Source organism: Crocodylus siamensis, chromosome 13 (genome assembly GCF_052110815.1).
Source record: "Crocodylus siamensis isolate JL-2025a chromosome 13, ASM5211081v1, whole genome shotgun sequence".
Taxonomy (NCBI): domain Eukaryota; kingdom Metazoa; phylum Chordata; order Crocodylia; family Crocodylidae; genus Crocodylus; species Crocodylus siamensis.
The window spans coordinates 34,954,166-34,972,826 of NC_143407.1; the positions used below are offsets into that span (position 1 = coordinate 34,954,166).

The 18,661-nt window shown below is 37.8% G+C and overlaps 1 protein-coding gene across 1 annotated transcript; it reads right to left on the reverse strand.

Moving 5' to 3' along the window:
• Positions 1-598: 598 nt before the first annotated feature.
• LOC149854239 (uncharacterized) lies at positions 599-18,582 on the reverse strand. The gene is made up of 13 exons (XM_090026288.1): positions 15,891-18,582; positions 15,052-15,198; positions 13,901-14,015; positions 11,003-11,117; positions 10,670-10,814; positions 9,115-9,340; positions 7,606-7,774; positions 6,450-6,628; positions 6,060-6,203; positions 5,036-5,077; positions 3,338-3,447; positions 2,360-2,400; positions 599-1,279 (listed from the first exon to the last, which is right to left on the reverse strand). The coding sequence occupies exons 7-13, from the start codon at positions 7,751-7,753 to the stop codon at positions 1,185-1,187; spliced, it is 759 nt and encodes a 252-aa protein (XP_089882414.1). The 5' UTR covers positions 7,754-7,774; positions 9,115-9,340; positions 10,670-10,814; positions 11,003-11,117; positions 13,901-14,015; positions 15,052-15,198; positions 15,891-18,582; the 3' UTR covers positions 599-1,184.
• Between the last annotated feature and the right edge of the window lie 79 nt (positions 18,583-18,661).

An 18,661-nucleotide genomic window follows, 5' to 3' on the forward strand; every position in this document is an offset into this window, starting at 1 on the left:
TAAAGAGCCCACTCTTTGCATACGTCAAGTGAGCCAGATCCAAATCCAACTAATGTGCTGCCTCTTCTTGGTATGTGTGGGGCTTGGCATGGGATGTCACTGAGTTTAAATTAAACCACCTTTTTTTTGGTTTTGGTTATTTTTAAATGTCTGCAAGCAGCCTAAAAGCAGTTTAAAGCAGTTTCCTTGACTTTGAAAGAGTATCTTCCACCCAAGAGTTTGACCATAAATATTTACATTCTGGTATTCCAGATCCATGGAAATAGGAAAAATGTTACTTTAAAAAGCAAACAAGGTACAGTTCCCATTCTGTGGGTTGATGCAGTGATTTCTTAAATCATTACTATACAGTACTTACTCAGTGTACCCATTTTTCTAATTTAATGTATTAAATAAACAGCTTCAAACTAGGTGACCCCTGAGGTCCCCTCCAACCCTGATTTTCTATGATTCTAAAGAGGGAGTTTCATTCATTGTCAGTGAACTCAAAAACAGTAAGTAAGTGTTAACTTTTGTTGCGGTGAAAAAACAAACTTTATTGACCACAGAGGGAAATATTGACAGAAGTGAAGCAAATATATAGTATGTAGCAAAGTTAATGAGACAAATCCCGTTCAGCCTGATGCACAAGATTTGGTCTAATCTTTTTTTTTTCTTCTCACTGTATATACTCTGAAAATCTTCACAGAAATATTTGGAAATCTTTTTATAATTGTAATACACTTAACTATTGTAATAGTTTTTCCTTAGTAGCTAAAAGAAAGCAGCACTCAGAGCCAGAAAAAAGCATTAATTCACTCCAGTGAGGTGAAATAATAAATTTAAATTAATTGTCTCCAGTTAGTCAGGATGTATTTATTTGTATATGCAACTCACTGGATAATAAATGTTCAAGAACTCAGTTTTAATAACTTCTGAAGAGATAAACCACAGAAATGTGCCAAGTCTCTACATGATAATTTTACAGCCAAGCATAATCCAAGATTTTATGCATATAATAATAGATAATGCTGGAGTGCTCTGTAGCTTGTAGTTTATTTAGGTCTTTGATCAGTGGAAGAAAAAAATCTTGACGACAAGCAGTCTCAACAAGAATGCACTAACTTTATTTTGGGAATTAAAGATTAGCATCCTGTCAAAACATACAAGACATAATAAAATTACCACTTACAGTGTATGTTATCTCAACCTGAGGTACTGGTAAAACTAACTTCAATCAAAAAAACATCCTTCACACCAACTGGCAAAATTTCCCTGAAGCCATGACAGACTTTTCCAGCTATCAAAACAAATGATAATTGGTAATTAGCCAATAGAAGTTTTAACTAGTTCTACCCTTGATTATAAATTAAATTATTCACAGCCTTCATTTACTTCATATTACTCTTTACCTATAAAGTTAAAGAACACATTTTCTTACTCTAAGTAAAACCACAAAGGTTTAACCTCAAATACTGCAGCACATCAACTATACATGAAACAACGTCCATAAGTCTCGGATATTGAAAGGGAAACTATTACACCAGGAACTGGATTCTAGTTGCATGGTAAGATGCTTAGATTTTTACAGAACTTTCATGAATTCCATAAATATACCAGTCAACTCTTTTCAGGCAAACGTTTTGGTTAGACTTTTCATTGATTTTTAATGGTTACTAGATAAAGCCGTTAATGAAGGCCCCTCTGTAGGTATCAAAAGAAAGAACGTGGCCTGGTCTACTTAATGGCTTGATTCTATAAAATCTTACAGGTGCGGGTAGCCCATATTTAATAGAGCTACTCATGTAAAAGTTCAGAGAACCTGCCTTTTAGACAGAAAAAAAAAATGGTCTTGGAAAAGCTAAGAGGAAAAATTATACTGTAGGTTCAGGCATTTTTAAACATGCCCCTACAGAAATCCAGTGTCTTACAAAGAATGCTCATTACAGCACATCCACTGACCTAAATACCTTTCTATGCATCTCCCAATGCAGCAATTAATTCGCCACTCCTGAATTTCTCTGTGCCAGCTTCACATTTTAGAAAGAACTTTTCACAGCTGCTACCAGGACTACTACATAGCTGCTAGGAAAGCTGAGGTCAGAGGAAAATCTTGCTCTCTCTTCTATACAAGCAGACCTCCAAGCCACTAGCCAGACCCATCCTGGATGGGGGACTTAGTCATAAGACATTTTCTTTTGATATTTCTGGGTATAGCAGCAGCTGCCTTATGTAAGTTTTAGAAATAAGCTGCGCTTTTCATTACAGCTTAAATCTCTCCTCTGACACAAGGTATTAGATATAAAAGGACATTAACACTAACAGGTATATTCTCCTCTCGATGCTCCTAAATAAACAGCATCGACGTGAAGTTACATACCTTTCACTGAGCTGTGCCTGGGAGACAGATCAGCAAATGGCCTGCGCAGGCAAACAAAGCCAATTAGCATTTCTCATAATTTAATTCCATATTTTCAATGCATATAGTAGTATGCAGCAGTCAGAGCAAGGGCAAAATTCTCACGTTAACCACTTTTGCTCATTAAAGTATTTTGTAGCCTGTTACAAAAAAGGAACCAGACAGCTCAACTATACATCTATCTTAAAAATGCTTCCACGTACTGTAGAGAAGACAGACATAGTTTTCAGCCATAAAATACTAATTATAAATGAAAGATTCAGAATTGCCCTCCCTAATTTGTGAGTCAAATGAACTACAGACTTTCAAAAAGCCAATATTTTATATGAGGAAAACCTAGTGGGTGGAGAAAGTGGGAAGGAATAACACAGTAGTGGATAGAAACATAACATTCCCCCTTACTCCAAACTGTGTGAACATGCCCAGGTGAATCTGAGAGTGTACTTTTAGCACAGTGCCTAAAGCCAACACTCTCAAGAATGCAATACTATGACTGACACATATTGTGATAAGCAGGGAGGAACAACATGAAAACTTGAAAGTCTCACTAATGCAATGAGCCCGCAGGGCAAAGGGCATTTTTGACTGCTTAATAATATATCTGTAAAAGGTATCTCTACATTTATGTTTTATCTTTCTTCCAGTAAGTCAACCATACTCCACGTAAAATGTAGAACATAGTTCTTTCACTTCATGCTCCCTCATTAAACCATGCCTTATGACCACAAATCTCTAGTTGAGGAAGTTTCATAGGGTTCACTTTGAAGGCTATCACTCTGAAGGCACTTGCTTAAATATCTGGCTGAACTGGGGCCCAGCAAAACAGTCTATAAAGTGTTCAATGCTAAAAAAACAAATATTTCAAGACAATTTTATAATTCCAGCCTCATATTTTCAATCCAATCATGCTTTTCCTTCTAACCAAAGTAGGTTCTCTACCTTTGATTCATCCTGCTAAGCCCAGGGATGTCAGATAGTAAACCACCTTGCTGTAGGTGAATCCAGGCTATATTAGCTGTTAGAAGATGACAACCATGAAACAAAAACACCTGAAAAAAAAAGAGAATGAACGCAATCCTCATTAGCGTACATGAAACAAACCTGTTAATGTTTTTACAGATTCTAATGTTTCATGATTGGAAATAAAGGCTTTTTCTTAAAAGAATGTTCCAAGTGCACATTATACTCCCTGCAATACTGCCCGGATGCTCCCTCTTTGCTAGCTAAACCATGAGGATAAAAACTTGAACAGTAATTACTCAGCTTTTGTTTGTCAATAAAAACTAAACAATTCCAATTTATTCTAGTAATTAGTTTCCATTTTGGTAGGGTTGGAATGTTTTTGTAGCTGTAATAATCCAGAAAATACACAAGAGGCAAGGATTTTTTGGTGGTATTTTTTACTGGATCATTGTATAGTTGGGTAGAAGTTTCTGAGATCTGTATATTGCAAAAGAACAGTTAATTATATACAAGCCAAACATTTGAATTTTGCTTTAAAAAAGGCCCATTCTTATTTACACTAAAGCCTTTTTACACTGTTCAAGCAGTGGCTTGAAACAGCTGCTAATATAATATGGCTGCAGTGTGATTTAACCACATGCATATGTGCTTTACTGAACAGCAACGGATTTAATCAGATGCCTAAGCACTTTCAATCAGGGCTTAGTGAGCAATGTTTTGGTATGAGCACTGATACTAATCAATATTGAAGACAGTATGTTCTCCATACTCTGTGCCAGCAGTACTGATATTAACTGGGAATTCAGCACCTGGATTTGAGGGAAGTATAGAAAAATCCCCTGGCTTGGACTTCCCAACAGATCGAGGCAAGTGATTATTCACCTCTATCTGGCACTGGCAAGGCCACATCTGGAGTACTGTGTCCAGTTTTGGGAACCCCACTACAGGAAGGATGTGGACAAACTGCAGGAAGTCCAGCAGAGGACAATGAAAGTGGTTAGGTGCTTGGAGCACATAACTTGTGAGGAGAGGATAAGGGAACTAAGCTTATTTAGTCTAGAGAAGAATAGACTGTGGGGGGACTTACTAGTGGCTTTCAACTACCTGGAGGGTGGTTATAAAGAGAATGGAGCTGGACTGATCTCAGTGGTGGCAGATGACAGAACAAGGAGCAATGGGGAAGTTTAAGTTAGATATTAGGAAGAACTTTCTCACTAGGAGGGTAGTAAAGCACTGGAACAGGCTACCCAAAGAGGTTGTGGAATCTCCATCCTTGGGGGTTTATAAAGACCTGGCCAGACAAAACCTTGGCTGGGATGATATAGTTGCGGATGGTCCTGCTCTGAGTAGGTGGTTGGACCTCCTGAAGACCCTTCTAATCCTAATTTTCTATGATTCTACATCTCAGGCAAAATTTGGTTCTCAGGTTCTTAAGCATCCACACTGAAGGTTGTGTGGGTAAGACCGGACAATATTTTGTCCTTTATTGCTAGAAAACTAAAAAAGGACAAATAAAAATGTGTGTTACAATAAAAGTGAATATCATGGATTTCTTCCCTTTGATAGACGCAAGCATTACTGAAAAAAAAAATTATCCTTTACACCGACATTTTCTGTGACCACTTTTATCATTGTGGACAGCTGAATAGTAATATGCAGCATTGCAGTACATACCTTTCTCATGGTGGGATAATCATCAGCAGCCATCAGGGAATCCTTTAACAACATAAGCATCGAGAGACAAAAATTCTCCATCACCTTTTGACTCCAGTCTTACATATATAATTGATCCCAAATCAACAACACTACAGGAAAATCCACTGTACTCACAAAGCCCTGCACAAAATTATGAAATCTACTGTATTAAATATGCTAAGCAGACGTTTTATTTAGTCATAAATAGCACCAAACCTTGATGTTTCTACTCAAACAAGTTTCAGATTATTCTAAGGGGCTACAGAAACCACCCCCCACCCCCGCCCCGACAACAAGTGTTACTGAAACAGCCCTTTCCTTGTAGTTTTTTTCTGAGTTGATCCTCAGCTTTTGTAAATGAGCACGACAGTGGGACTGTATTTACAGTAATTGACCACCTCCTCCTGTAGTTGTAATAACAAATAGTACAATTTATAATAAGACATAACCTCTCTCCTTTATAGTCTTACTAGTTGAAGGAAAATGTTAACGTAATGCAATATTCTTGATGACAACTGTTGAGTCAGATACAATAAATGACCAGCTTTTTCAGTATATAAGTAAAAGTAAGAATTGCATAGCTGAAAGAAAGTCACTGCGTGAAGCTGCACTGAAACAAGTGTGTTTATATTGGTGGTGAAACAAGTAAGAAAAGAGGCATGATTTAAAAAAAAAAAGCATCCTAACCTTTCTGTTCCAACATGATTTTAAAGACCATAGAAAAACAGTTAAAAGGAAGAAAGAAATCCAAGGAAAACATCATTTTAATAGTTCTTTATTTTATGTTACTTTTTTCCAATGAAAGATGCTTTAATGTAATAAATTATCATATTCTGGCTTTGTACAATCAGAATGTACAATCAGAAAAAATGGGAACATGATTCTTTTTTCACTGAAAACCATTTCATTTCCATTTGCTTCAATAGTTATTCCTGATTGGTTGAATGAATGAACAACGCACTGGGATCAAGCCTACTGTAGTATCAAAGAAAATAGGTCTTACCTCACCCATCCATTTTCTCAGGAAAATTACTGGACTTCCCAGTAACTCTTTGGCTAGATGTTGGTTCTGCTCAGCTCTATCTGCACTGGCATACAGTTCTTGAGCCTCGTCTCTTTCTTGAACTATCAGTTCTACCAAGAAATCCTACAGAAAGAAGAGAACATATTAGGCAGAGCATTTTTCCTATTATGACATACAAGAGAAAAGAATCCAGAAATAAAAAAAACCCTATGTGTATTTAATAATTTACTAAAACATACTGAAACATCTCATTTTATTCTGTATGCTACCTTTTACCACAGCAAACATTTTAGTTTTAACTCCTGCTAATAGCTTTAATATAGATATCTATAGTTAAAACAAATTCAGCAATTATACAATATATTGTACTTTTGGGTCCATTGTAATATTCTTTCTGAAGCTCTGCTGAAGATGATCAAAGAATTCAGTGTCTTCTCTTTCCAGAATGCTCATCACCCACTCAGCCATTGCAAAGATTTCTACCCATGATGGGAATAAATTTTGATGCAGGAAATATAGGTACACAGCCAACTCATAGGGATTTTCGGCTGAAAAAAACAAAAAAAAAACATTCTTAGCTAATAAAATAGAGAAAAAAATGTTAAAGCCCTGAAAATCCTCATTCACCTGTTTTTCTCACCTGTAAGTTCTCCTTACTGAGGATTTACATCCTGCCATTATTTTTTCTGAACTGAGAATTCATGAGATCCCATCAATGCCAGTTACTGGGCACATATTGTTTTTTAAAATGTAGAGGCCAACCTAGAACAAAGCCCCATTGTGCTGAAAACAAGCAAGACTCATCCTTCCCGAAATACCAGAACAGAAGGGAATCAGGACTGAGACACTGGTTAGCTTAACACTTTCTTAAGTAAATTCTGACCGGCTTTAGGAGATTCCGAGGAAAAATGGGGTCTCAAATTAAGATTTTCCCTTGTGATCAGGCAACTTGACAGCCATGATATAATTACCATTGAGGCATGTTTCTAAACTCATACTTGTAGTAAGTCCCAGAATCTGCAAATATTTATACATGTGTTTAATTCTGCACATGTAAGTAGTCCCATTTATCCAGTGGGATTACTCATGTGACTGTATTAAAGCATGTGTGTAAATATTTGCAAGGTTAGGCTTTAGATCAGGTGTAAATGACCTAAAGTTTTAGATCAATGTAAAAATTATACAAGTTAAGTCATATTCTCCTGCCATGTATTTGCGTTTTCACAAACCTGCATTTTGCACATTGGCTTAAGCTTCTATGTCACCCAGAAGAACACACAAACGCCAACAGACTCTCCTTCTTCCTCAAGAAGACTGCTTGTGTCAGAAAGCTTGTAAAGAACAATTTTTCCAACTATTGAGTTGGTCTAATAAAAAATATCATATTTACCCAAAGAACTTCATCTACCTATGTCCTTAGACCAACACAGGTATAACCAACATCCCCAATACAAGTGAAATCAGACTCACGTCTTAATGTAGTGATACAGCTCATCACCAGTTTTCTGAGTTTGAAGTCATTTACCTGTTGCTGTTGTTTGCTTAAATGTCATTTGTAAAGGGAAGAGCCAGTGAATTAGGTAGGGTTCATATGTGCCATTGAAAACATATAGGACATTTAAAGTCTTGTGGGTTTCTAGAATCATTTGTTCATTTGAGGCAAAATAATGCATGCAAGGTGTCTTGTCATATTTCTGTTCAGCAGAAGGGAAAGAAAAAAAGGTCTTTACTAAAAAAAATGTAAAAGGAGAAAGATACAATTATGTGACTGTATGTTCTATTTTTATATATGTTCCAATCAGGATGTAGACGCTCTACATTGTATTATTCAGCTATAGATGCCAATTTTGTTTGGTTTAACAGCTACATAAAGAGGATTCACAATAAAAAGACACAGTTTTAAAGCCTTCTGAACAGCTCAACCAATAGGAAGTTGATCACTGGAGAAAATAAATTTCTTCCAAACTGGGCTTAAGATGTGTTGGCCATGACAAGAATAGGACAGACTCACAACAGAGACTTCAGAAATTGTCTTAATACTTATTTGAGTTGTAGCTGTATTGGCACCAAGGGAAATGTTGGCATAGCTTCCTGTCCCTGACTCACATAATGTTTCTATACACAATAAACTTTTGACAAAGTCTACTTTTAGGATAAAACAACTTTTGGTTTTATTGCGAGTTTTGGATTACTGAATTATTCAATAGCAGCAAAGTCATTTTCAAATGCACAAAGCAGACACCGACATTGCTCCATTGTGTGAACTGTTATGATAATTATGATTATAATTATCAACACATTGTAACATGTATTTGTTATAAAGTACATGCTCAGGACAAGTATGAAAACCTAGAAGAAGAAACAAATACTGTAAAATCTGGGCAAGAGACATTTGCAAATGTCTACTGACTCACCTCCACTACTACATTTTCAATAAGGCCTGATATTGGCGATTGAGTAGCACTTTTAACTTTTAGTTCAGCAATTCGGTGCTCCACTGTCTGTCCAAATTTCACTCTAGCTTCTCTCTCAATATTTCTGAATAGGTAAAACTATGATTACTTTCCCTGAATGTTGAGTCTATATATGATTCGTAAAAGCCACATAGTAAAATAGAGCTGAAATGTCAAAAATATACCTTGTGTCCAGATAGCGTTGAGATACAGTGGAGACCGAAATGGTCAAGATGCCAACTGATAACAACACTAAACCAATCTAGAACATGGCCCTTTAATAACACACCAAAAAATTCTAGAAATTCTGCACGCAAGGTGGCTATAACCTCAGTTTAATTAGTCTAAAAACCAGAAGTTAGTATAGTCCTGAGAAGGAAACTTTGTTGCTAATATTTCAAGGTAGCATGGTGAAGATGGCAAATTGTTCTGAGAAGTTTGAAAAACGTTACGGTTAATTCCAGTGACAGAACCAGGAATTACTCTGAATCTATGGACCTTACAAAAAATCATAGACCTGGGCTAATAAAAAATAATGCAATATTTCACCCCCCAACCCAAGGAAAATAATAAATACTTACATTGTTCTTTCAGTCTTGGGGACTTTTGTGTTTGATTTTAGGAGTTTATCTGTCCATATCAATTGTCGTAGTGTCTTTGGAAGTAGATTTCCACTTAGCCTTCTACATACTGTTAAGATAGTTTCACCATCTACTGAAATTATGGCACAGACAGATTTTCCTAACATATTACTTCCTGAGCAATTTAGAATACATGAGTGTATATCACTGCCAATACGCATCTTCTCTGTTAAAAGAAAATATAAATAGTAAATGGCTCATGAATTGTAGCCACCTTTTCCATTCCTGAAGAAAGTTACCAAGGGCTGTACCACCAACGGAACTGGATATTTAAAGTAGAATTGTTTGTTTAAGGTATAAAATATATTATCACAATCTGTTTCAAAGCAAACAATGATAAAAATACAGAGCTGTAGATCAAGTTTATTATAAACTCTCTTAACAGTTTAGGTGAATCATATAATTTTGCAAAATGGTGAAGATTCTGTTGTAAACTAAATCTCATTTAAAACACACTACGGTAGTCATGCTTGCTGGTCTTGTACCCAATTACTTCAAGTCTGAATGGACAAAAGGAAGACACTCTACATCATCTGGAAAAACTCTATTAGCTCTCAGCTCCGTGAGAAGGAGCACTTCTATGTGTTTGAAGTGGATAACTTTTTATGTTATGATAAAGGAGAAAAATCACACACTTCAGACAGGGCTTGGCAGTCTTGACTGACAGGAAAATCAAAAGCAAAGCAGTTGCTCTGTTTAACAAGATACTTTTGAATTTCTCTCAATCTACTTTCCCCTGGGACTGGTATTTTGGGAAGTACTTACCGTATCATTTACAGGTTTGCTTTTCAACTTGATTACAGCAGTTAAATCACATTAACACTTTCTGTAGTGGCTGGTATTTAACAAATAGAGATGGGCTTGAACTAAAACCCTAAATCAGAATTTTGAAGGCTTAAAAAACTGACGCTTGGATTTATGTATGGATTGCACAGACTCCCCAATTATTGTAACCGTCTGAATCAGAACCTGGATATCAACATCATGATACTTTGAGTGATCCAGATAAGAATCCTCATTTTTCTACTTCAACCACTCCCTAAGCACAGTGTATGTAAATAAACAGTTTGCTTTGCCACTGAGGGAATGATAATAATGTGAATTTGCTGTGGAAGATAGGGAGGCAGGTGTTGTTAAGGACTCTGAGTCAGAACCCCTGAAGAGCTATTGTGGGGTACTGCTGGTGTCTGTTTTGCTTTCTAATGTTATTTGCCAAGCATTAGACAGTTATGGTCGACTTAAATTTAACTATCAGATTTTTCTGTGTGGATATGCTATTTTAAGCATCGGTTCCCCCATCCTTTGCATTTAAATTCCCTTATATTTAGAACTCCTGCTTTCTGCGAGTCCAGTTGTAGCACTTGATTAACTAGGCTGTTGCCTAGCAAAGCTTCTGGCCCTCAGAACTAATTAATCTCTAAGGTGCTACCCTGCCCTGCCTTTTGTCCTGTATCCTAAAAACAACATGGTGTATTGAACAACATAGTACTCTTACCTTTTTCATTTAATTGCAAAACAGATTCTCTGACTATGGCTAAATCAATGTCTTCGCTTTCAACAGAATTTGGGCTTTTCTTTGCAACTGATTCCTGGTTAGAGCTCTGTTCCAATGAAGACTGATGATCAAATGAATCTTCCTCCTATGAATGCAAAAATTATTAAATTGCGTTGTATTTACAAACTTAATTTACAACTTTGAACGCTCATCAAGAGATCTTCAGTTTACATCCACTATAAAAGAGGATATGGTTTTGTTTTTGCTAGAATATTGAAAAAAATGCTAAAGATGTTATAGCCAAAAAAGACAATGGAAGGAAGAACAGGCTACCTTTTGCCGTGATTCATGTGCAGCCAACAGCAACTCCATCTCTGTTGCTACAATGTTGTAGGTATCATTAAGAAAATGCACCATTTCTGGAGCCAGTCTGCAAAGTTATTATCTACTGTGTGGAAAACATAATTTGAATTAATTTTCAAAGTAAATTATAAATACCAAGTCCTGGCTCTTCTATTCCTTCCATACTCAGACTCCCACAGATGGCAAGACAGAGTCAAGTGCAAAAGGAGCTTATTCTCCACTCCCTAGCAACCTGCATAAAAGCTTACACCTGGGCAAAACAAATATAGATTGGAGACAAAATGCTACCAGTGTTGTACATAAATGGAGAACTCTATTTTGTAATGCTGTGCCTCACATTTCTCTCATTTGGCACAGTTTAAATGAACACAGAAATGTCAAGGTAGTGGAAAATCAGATTCAAAAGTCAAACAGGAAATTTAAAGCAAGTCAAGTAACACTGCATATTCCAACCCAAAAATCCCTAAGAATTACTTTTATGATCAAGTAGGAGGTTGCAATACCAAGCGAGTGTAATTAGTTAGACATTTATTTAAAAAGTAAGTATTTAAGTGAGTAAAATAAAGTCACTTTTATGATATTTGTAAGAATTCAAAGTTGAATTTAGCTTTACAAAAATTCTATTTAATTCAAACACATGTATAAACCCTAAGAGCCAGATGTTAAAACATGTTCAGGTATTAGACATTGATTTCAATGGGAGTTAGGCACCCAGATACCTTTCAAAACATGAACGTAAGTAAAGAGAGAATATTTTTATATGCAGACAAATATAGTCAGGGGCACACACAGAAAGAAGGAATCCTGTAGCTGTTTAATTTCTAGATCCCATTAAGAGTTACAGAAGCACTAACAAGGACAGCATTTTTCAGGTTTCCTAGGATGAAAAGTCAATTTCAAAACAGCAGGACTTTCCTGTGGTGAACTGTAATTACTACTAAGATGCAGTGACTATGTTATTGCCATAAATATTCCTTTCATTTTTATGTTCTCTTCTTTTCAGATGCATTAAATTGCTTTTTTTTTTAATAACAAGTCATAATGAACTCATATAACACTCAACAGCAACAGACAATAAGCACTGTGGCCTACACGACTCTACAATGAGTCTGCACAATACCTCCCTTCATTTGCATACAAACTGATCAACTTCGATGCTCCGCCTAGGTACAGGGGTCTGCCTCTACAGAACTCACTGAAGGATCAGGGCCAATGGTAGGAAATAGCATCACATGGAGTGACTTAAATTTTAAAGTGAAAAGTGAAACAGATCAATGAAAATGAGAGCTTCTACTTCAGTTAATATGGCACTGCTGATGGTCCAAGAATACTGATGCATAATAATTTCATCAATAGTGCATGTGACCACTACGTCTTACCTGAGCAGGGTTACTGCATAAATACATTGGGCTGTTAGACTTTCCTGTATGAATGTACTGGCCTAGATAATAGGAAGCTTTTAGAAAAACAAGCAAGAAAGCAACACTATGGCTATGACGATCCTCCCAGCAAACCTCTTGGGGACAAGGGTTTACTTCCAAATTTCTGCCCAAAGCTACACACCAGTTTTGCCAAAACTGGCTTTAAAAAATAAAAGGTCTTCTACATAGTTACAAGTTGCTTGATTCCCAAGAGGGGGTGGGGGAGTTCTGAACAGCTTTTAAGCGCACTCTTTCTGAAGCAGATGGAACGAACTGGTTTTTGGGTTAAAGGAAAAAGCTATTACTTAAGACATAGGTGTTCGGTGTCTGCAGAAAGCTTAGACCTATCAGGATATTCATGTGAAAGGTGGCGCGAGACCTGATAAATGCTTCTATTTTAAATAAATAATACTTTAAGTAGGTCCCAGAAGAACAGTACTGTGGGGATTGAAACCATGCTGAGTCTGATAAAAACGCCATGGTTGTGCTATGGAACTGTAGCCCAAAGCATTCCCTGAGACTGAGAGAATTGTATGACTTAATGAACAGAGATGTGATGGCTGGTGCACCTGGAAAGTCCAAGAGAGGCTCAGAAGTGCAATTAGCTTGATAACTATGGCAGCTGTGTAAGACATCTGTAATAGTAAATTAGACAGCTGGCCAAACTCAGCCCTGTAAGAATGAGAACAGGGATGAATCTGACCCATAAGCAAAGATTCTCTACTTTTGGCAAAGTTGTATTTGGTGCAAGACTAGAGAAGAAACTGAGGGAAAAAAGGCCTGTTTTAGGCATCCTTCTATCTGAAAAGACAGGACAATCATATCCATCTCCTTTGCAAAATGCTTTGAGAGGTAGGAATGAAAAGCACTGTATCAGATATAGGTATTATTATTTCAGTGTCTTGATCCTGAATCAGCCAGAGAGTAGACTGATCCCCAACACACAAGAGCTGCCTGAAGGTTGCTCTCGTGCCCAGCACTTACTTCCTCTGGGATGCATTCTGGTAGCCAGAGATCAATGAGCACACAGACCAAGACCACATGGTGCCAGAGGAATTCCTTTGCACTGAGTGCCAGCATAGTCTGTGATGGGGGAGTTGTTAAACTCACTTCTTGACAGCAGAAGTTTTTCCAGTGCAGAAAGAAACTTAGCTGACTAGATCTGCTTGCTCTGCTTGTTTTGCATAACCAGAATGCAAGCAGTCAGAGCAGGAACCAGATTCTGACACATTATTTTTGTGGTACTATCAGATTTTGGCTTATTCATAAAAAAAAAAAAAAGTGTAGGTTTTTGCATTCAAGTCCCTCAAATCTTCTGCTCAACACTTTTCTAGACAAAGACTTAGTTGCTAAGTCTAAGTCTTAGTTGCTAAAAATTTGGCAATGGCTGGAGGTATTTTTGTTACCCGAGCTGCCTTCCACATATACACAATATATTTTAACTCACCAAGTCTGAACTGACAGCAAACTTGCTCTGCAGCTTTTAAGCGCTGTTCATTTAGCCAAATCTTTGTTGTTTCTTCCAAGGTTTCCCAATCTAGCTCACTCACGTTTGTTGAAGACTAGGAACAGAAAATTTGGATTCTCACAATAACATCACATTTTTTTTAAATGGTTCTTGTCATTTTTTGCTGTAGGAGCCAAGATGGTTATTTAGCATATTAAGAAAGGATGATTTAATAGAGACAATTTGCTAGTGAGCTGTGCCTTATGTCAGTCACTTGGAAAGAGTACTGGTGCCAGTGAACATGGAGTGAAGTGTTTATGTCCAAGAATTTCTTAGCCCTCAGTAAAATGGATCACACATACTTCTAAGTACCTTTTCCACACAAAATATTTAATACTCTCCTTTTCAGGAGTGTTCTTATTTTTTTCCAGAAAGAATATCCAGTCATGTTTACTTCTCAGTATGTAGCTTCCTTCTTGACATAACATGTCTTTGCTTTGTGACAAACATCCTCTCCATGCGAGCGGCGTATTCTGCCTTGGTCTAATAAGTTACTATTTTAAATATCTAAGATATACCCCACCTAGCCACAAAAAAGTAGACAAAAATAGAACAGAAAACAAATGCAGGTAACTGAAATACAATTCATGAAGTAACTGCAGGATCATCCCCAGTGATGATCATGACTTATCATTAGCAGAGCCATGAAAGTCAGACTCCTTTAACCATGAAATTATAATGTAAATGAGAGTTTTACTAAGTTAGGACTAAAGGATCAGTCTTTTCTGAGAGTCTGATACCCCATTTAAGCTGGACATGAACCACGGTTGCAAATAAAAAAAATGTTAATGCTCAGCCATCATGTTGTTTTCCTTTCAAATTTCTAAAGAGGAGGAAAAACAAATTAAAAGTCTATTACAGTAAAGTTAAAAGACATCTATAGATAGATAGATATGTCTATCTAGCTATATATGTATCTATAATATATATTATTTGGATCAATTAAGTACACTCAAAATTTAAAAATATAACTTTATAACTGAGAACAAAATAATCAATTTTACTTTATGGTATGAATATACACAAATATGCCATCTTTATCATTTTCTATACACAAAGCTTCTACCACTAAACTCCCATCACTCACTTACCAGTAGACTAGGTTGATTAGGATACTCGCTAAAATATTTTGTAACAAAATGCTGGCCAAGGAGATGAAAAATCATTTGTCTTTGTTTACGATTCCTCAGTCGGGGCTTTACTTTCTCAGCCAAAGCTGCTCCAAGTTTGTCTAAAACCTAAAGAAGAAATCAATTACTGGTATTGTAAAAAAATAAAACAATTCCAGGAATTATATACATTTTAATGCAGTCTACTCATTGACTTCTAATACATGGAGCAAGGGGGGGCACCTCAGCACTGATTAGATAGTAAGAATAAGGTAACAGACTCAGAGGTGGTATAAATGATGAATTTGGCCCTATTCTTTATACTACCATTCTGTTAGGACATGATATCTCTCTATCCACATATCTATAAACTGCCTTATAGTATGAAGACACTACAATTACAAAAAGAGCAATCATACAGTCCAAAAGACTGACTTTTCCCTTGCTGCACATGGTGCTGAGAGAAGCTTTCTTTGGCCGAATTGTTGGTATTCTTGGTTTATTATAAACACTTATGTTTAAGAAGTTACAGTGGGGAAGCTAGTATGAATAATAGCTATGATCTATTATTGCTGTCCTCACTTTCAAGGAGAATAATAATTTTGGCTGTCTTAAAAATTAAATATTATTTATATACATTCGACTACTTGTGTATTCAAATCAATAATCATACTTGTTTTAATTTACTCCATTGCAAGGAAAAATACCTTCAGAAGCAAAGCAGTAAGAATAAGGAATGATAAAAAAATATAGGAGATGATATGCATACTATTACATGAGCATTGCATGTGTTTAAATAACTATGAATATAAACATTTTACCTTATACCATGGGTTCCCTGGTAGTAGCGTCTCTTGTAGACTGGGATTTAACCAAGATGCAGAAGTCTGCTGATTTCCATATAGTCTTGCCCTGGGACATCCAGAGGTTCCTCCAACTGTATGCATTCTGTATTATATTTTCATAAAATACAGATTTCCTTATATGCGCCTCTCAGGTTTATGCAGAATGTATTACTTCTATGATGCTGAAAAATCTCAATAGGAGTAAAACATTAACATGGATATTACAATCTAGCTATACATATTATTTAAGGTACTATTCTTTCTCTAGGTTGACATTTTTTTCCATTCATCATTCCAGCAGCCCTTTAAAACATGTTGATCTGCAGCAAAGTAAGTATTTCAAAAGGAACAAATGTTACAAAAGGAACACAGTCAAATGGGTCGCCAACTGCCTGGAGGGCCGCACCCAGAGGGTGGTAGTGGATGGGTCCTTCTCAACCTGGAAGGACGCGGGCAGGGGGGTTCCGCAGGGCTCGGTCCTCGGGCCCGCACTGTTCAACATCTTCATCAGCGATTTGGACGAGGGGGTAAAAAGCACCCTGTTCAAATTGGCTGATGACACTAAGATGTGGGGGGACGTGGGCACACTGGAAGGATGCAACAGGCTACAATCAGACCTAGACAGGTTACAAGGGTGGGGGGATGAGAATAGGATGGGTTTCAACACAGACAAGTGCAAGGTGCTGCACCTGGGGAGGAACAACCTGCACCATACCTACAGGTTAGGGAACTCCCCTCTTGTCAGCACGGAGGCGGAAAAGGATCTTGGAGTCATCGTTGACTCCAAGATGAACATGGGCCGGCAGTGTGGGAAGCCAGTCAGGAAGGCCAACCATAGCTTGTCCTGCATCCACAGATGCATCTCGAGCAGGTCCAGAGAGGTGATCCTCCCCCTCTATGCGGCACTGGTCAGGCCGCAGCTGGAGTACTGCGTCCAGTTCTGGGCGCCACACTTCAAGAGGGATGTCAACAGCATGGAGAGGGTCCAGAGGAGGCTACTCATATGATCAGGGGACAACAGGGCAGGCCCGACGAGGAGAGGCTACGGGACCTGAACCTGTTCAGCCTCCAAAAGAGAAGGCTGAGGGGGGATCTTGTGGCCTGTTACAAACTAGTCAGGGGGGATCAGCAGGCATTGGGGGAGTCCCTGTTCCCCCGAGCACCGCCAGGAGTGACCAGGAATAACGGTCACAAGCTGGCAGAGGGTAGGTTTAGGTTAGATTTCAGGAGGCGCTACTTCACGATCAGGGCGGCTAGGGTCTGGAACCAACTTCCAAGAGAAGTGGTGCAGGCTCCTACCCTCCGGGTGTTTAAGATGAGGTCAGATGCACATCTTGCCGGGGTCGTTTGACCCCAGTATTCTTTCCTGCCATGGCAAGGGGTCGAACTAGATGATCTGCTCAGGTCCCTTCCGACCCTAGAAACTATGAAACTATTACTATGCAAGTGGGGACACAGGCTCCTCCATCCATATGATATGTACAGCAGAAATATCATCTACAAGATCAGTGCAATATAGATGAAAGATAACTACATCTCTTTATATTTGCATCTTGTACAATTTAACAAATCATGTACTCTTTCTTCAGTAGGCACTTGGGAACAAAAAGCCCCCTCAAAACCTTTCATTAAACTTCAAAACTATGGAAAAGTTCCCATTTCTTTCAAACAGACTTCTGAGAGTTTGAAGATAAGATCTCAGGGCAGGCCAATCATGCAAGATCTTATGCAGACTTCATATAGGAAGGCCTGATTGCCAGAAATTATAAAGAGCCCAAAGTCAAAGCAATCTGTGGGAGCTCAGGATCGTTGAAATTCAGGCCTTATAAGCTTAAATGGAGCAGAGATCATCAAAGAACAAGCTCATGTAGCTAGGAATATTATATTGATCGTACCACTAAGTAAAGATAGGTTAATATCAGACTAGTACATTTATATCTGAGGATGAAAAGTGTTGTACACAAGTGATTAAGTTGCAATACAGAGGGGATCATTAAAAGCTCAGCAGTTACTGCAAACCACAGATACTATTCGATATTACCGCACAGAGGTATATTTTAAATAGAACCACACATGGAGGGAAATGATGAACTTTTAAAAAACAGACTTCAGCTCTGATCTTGCAAACATTTTTGCATGAGCTTAACTTCATGTACTGAGCATTCAAATCCTGCAAATAGTTCAGGGTCAGAAGAGAACTCTTCAAGGGTTGTCTCCCCTTAAAAAAACCAAACAACCTAACAACGATACTACTGAATTAATACCATCTCTGGGCTGAAATTGTATTGAAATAACTCATTCTGGAGGGTTTAAAAGCTTTGCTTAAAAGCCCAGTGGCCTTGCAGGCGATTGTGGAGGGCTGCAAATAAGAGTTTAAAGTGAGAGGCAAACCCTTATTGTAGCTTGAAAAAGAAATGCAAAACTCCAGAGCTCTTGGTTCAGAAATAACACCTTTTTTTGCATTTCTTTCTTGTCCCAGACTAACAGGGCTACCAAATACAAGCACAGCTTGAGGTACTTTCTGAGCTAAGGTGGCCATCAGAGGACATTCTGGTTATCTTCTCCTCTGTCCTTTATTGGTATGAGACCCCATGCCTCTATGGCCTCTATTTTTCTCTTCAAGAAAAAGAACGCGGTTCTGGACAACCGGACTGTCCTCTATGGTAGTCCCCTACCAGGCCACCTACCCTGATGCCCACCTGCTCCCTCAGGGACCCGCCTCAGCGCCCCCCTTGCCCTTGTACCCC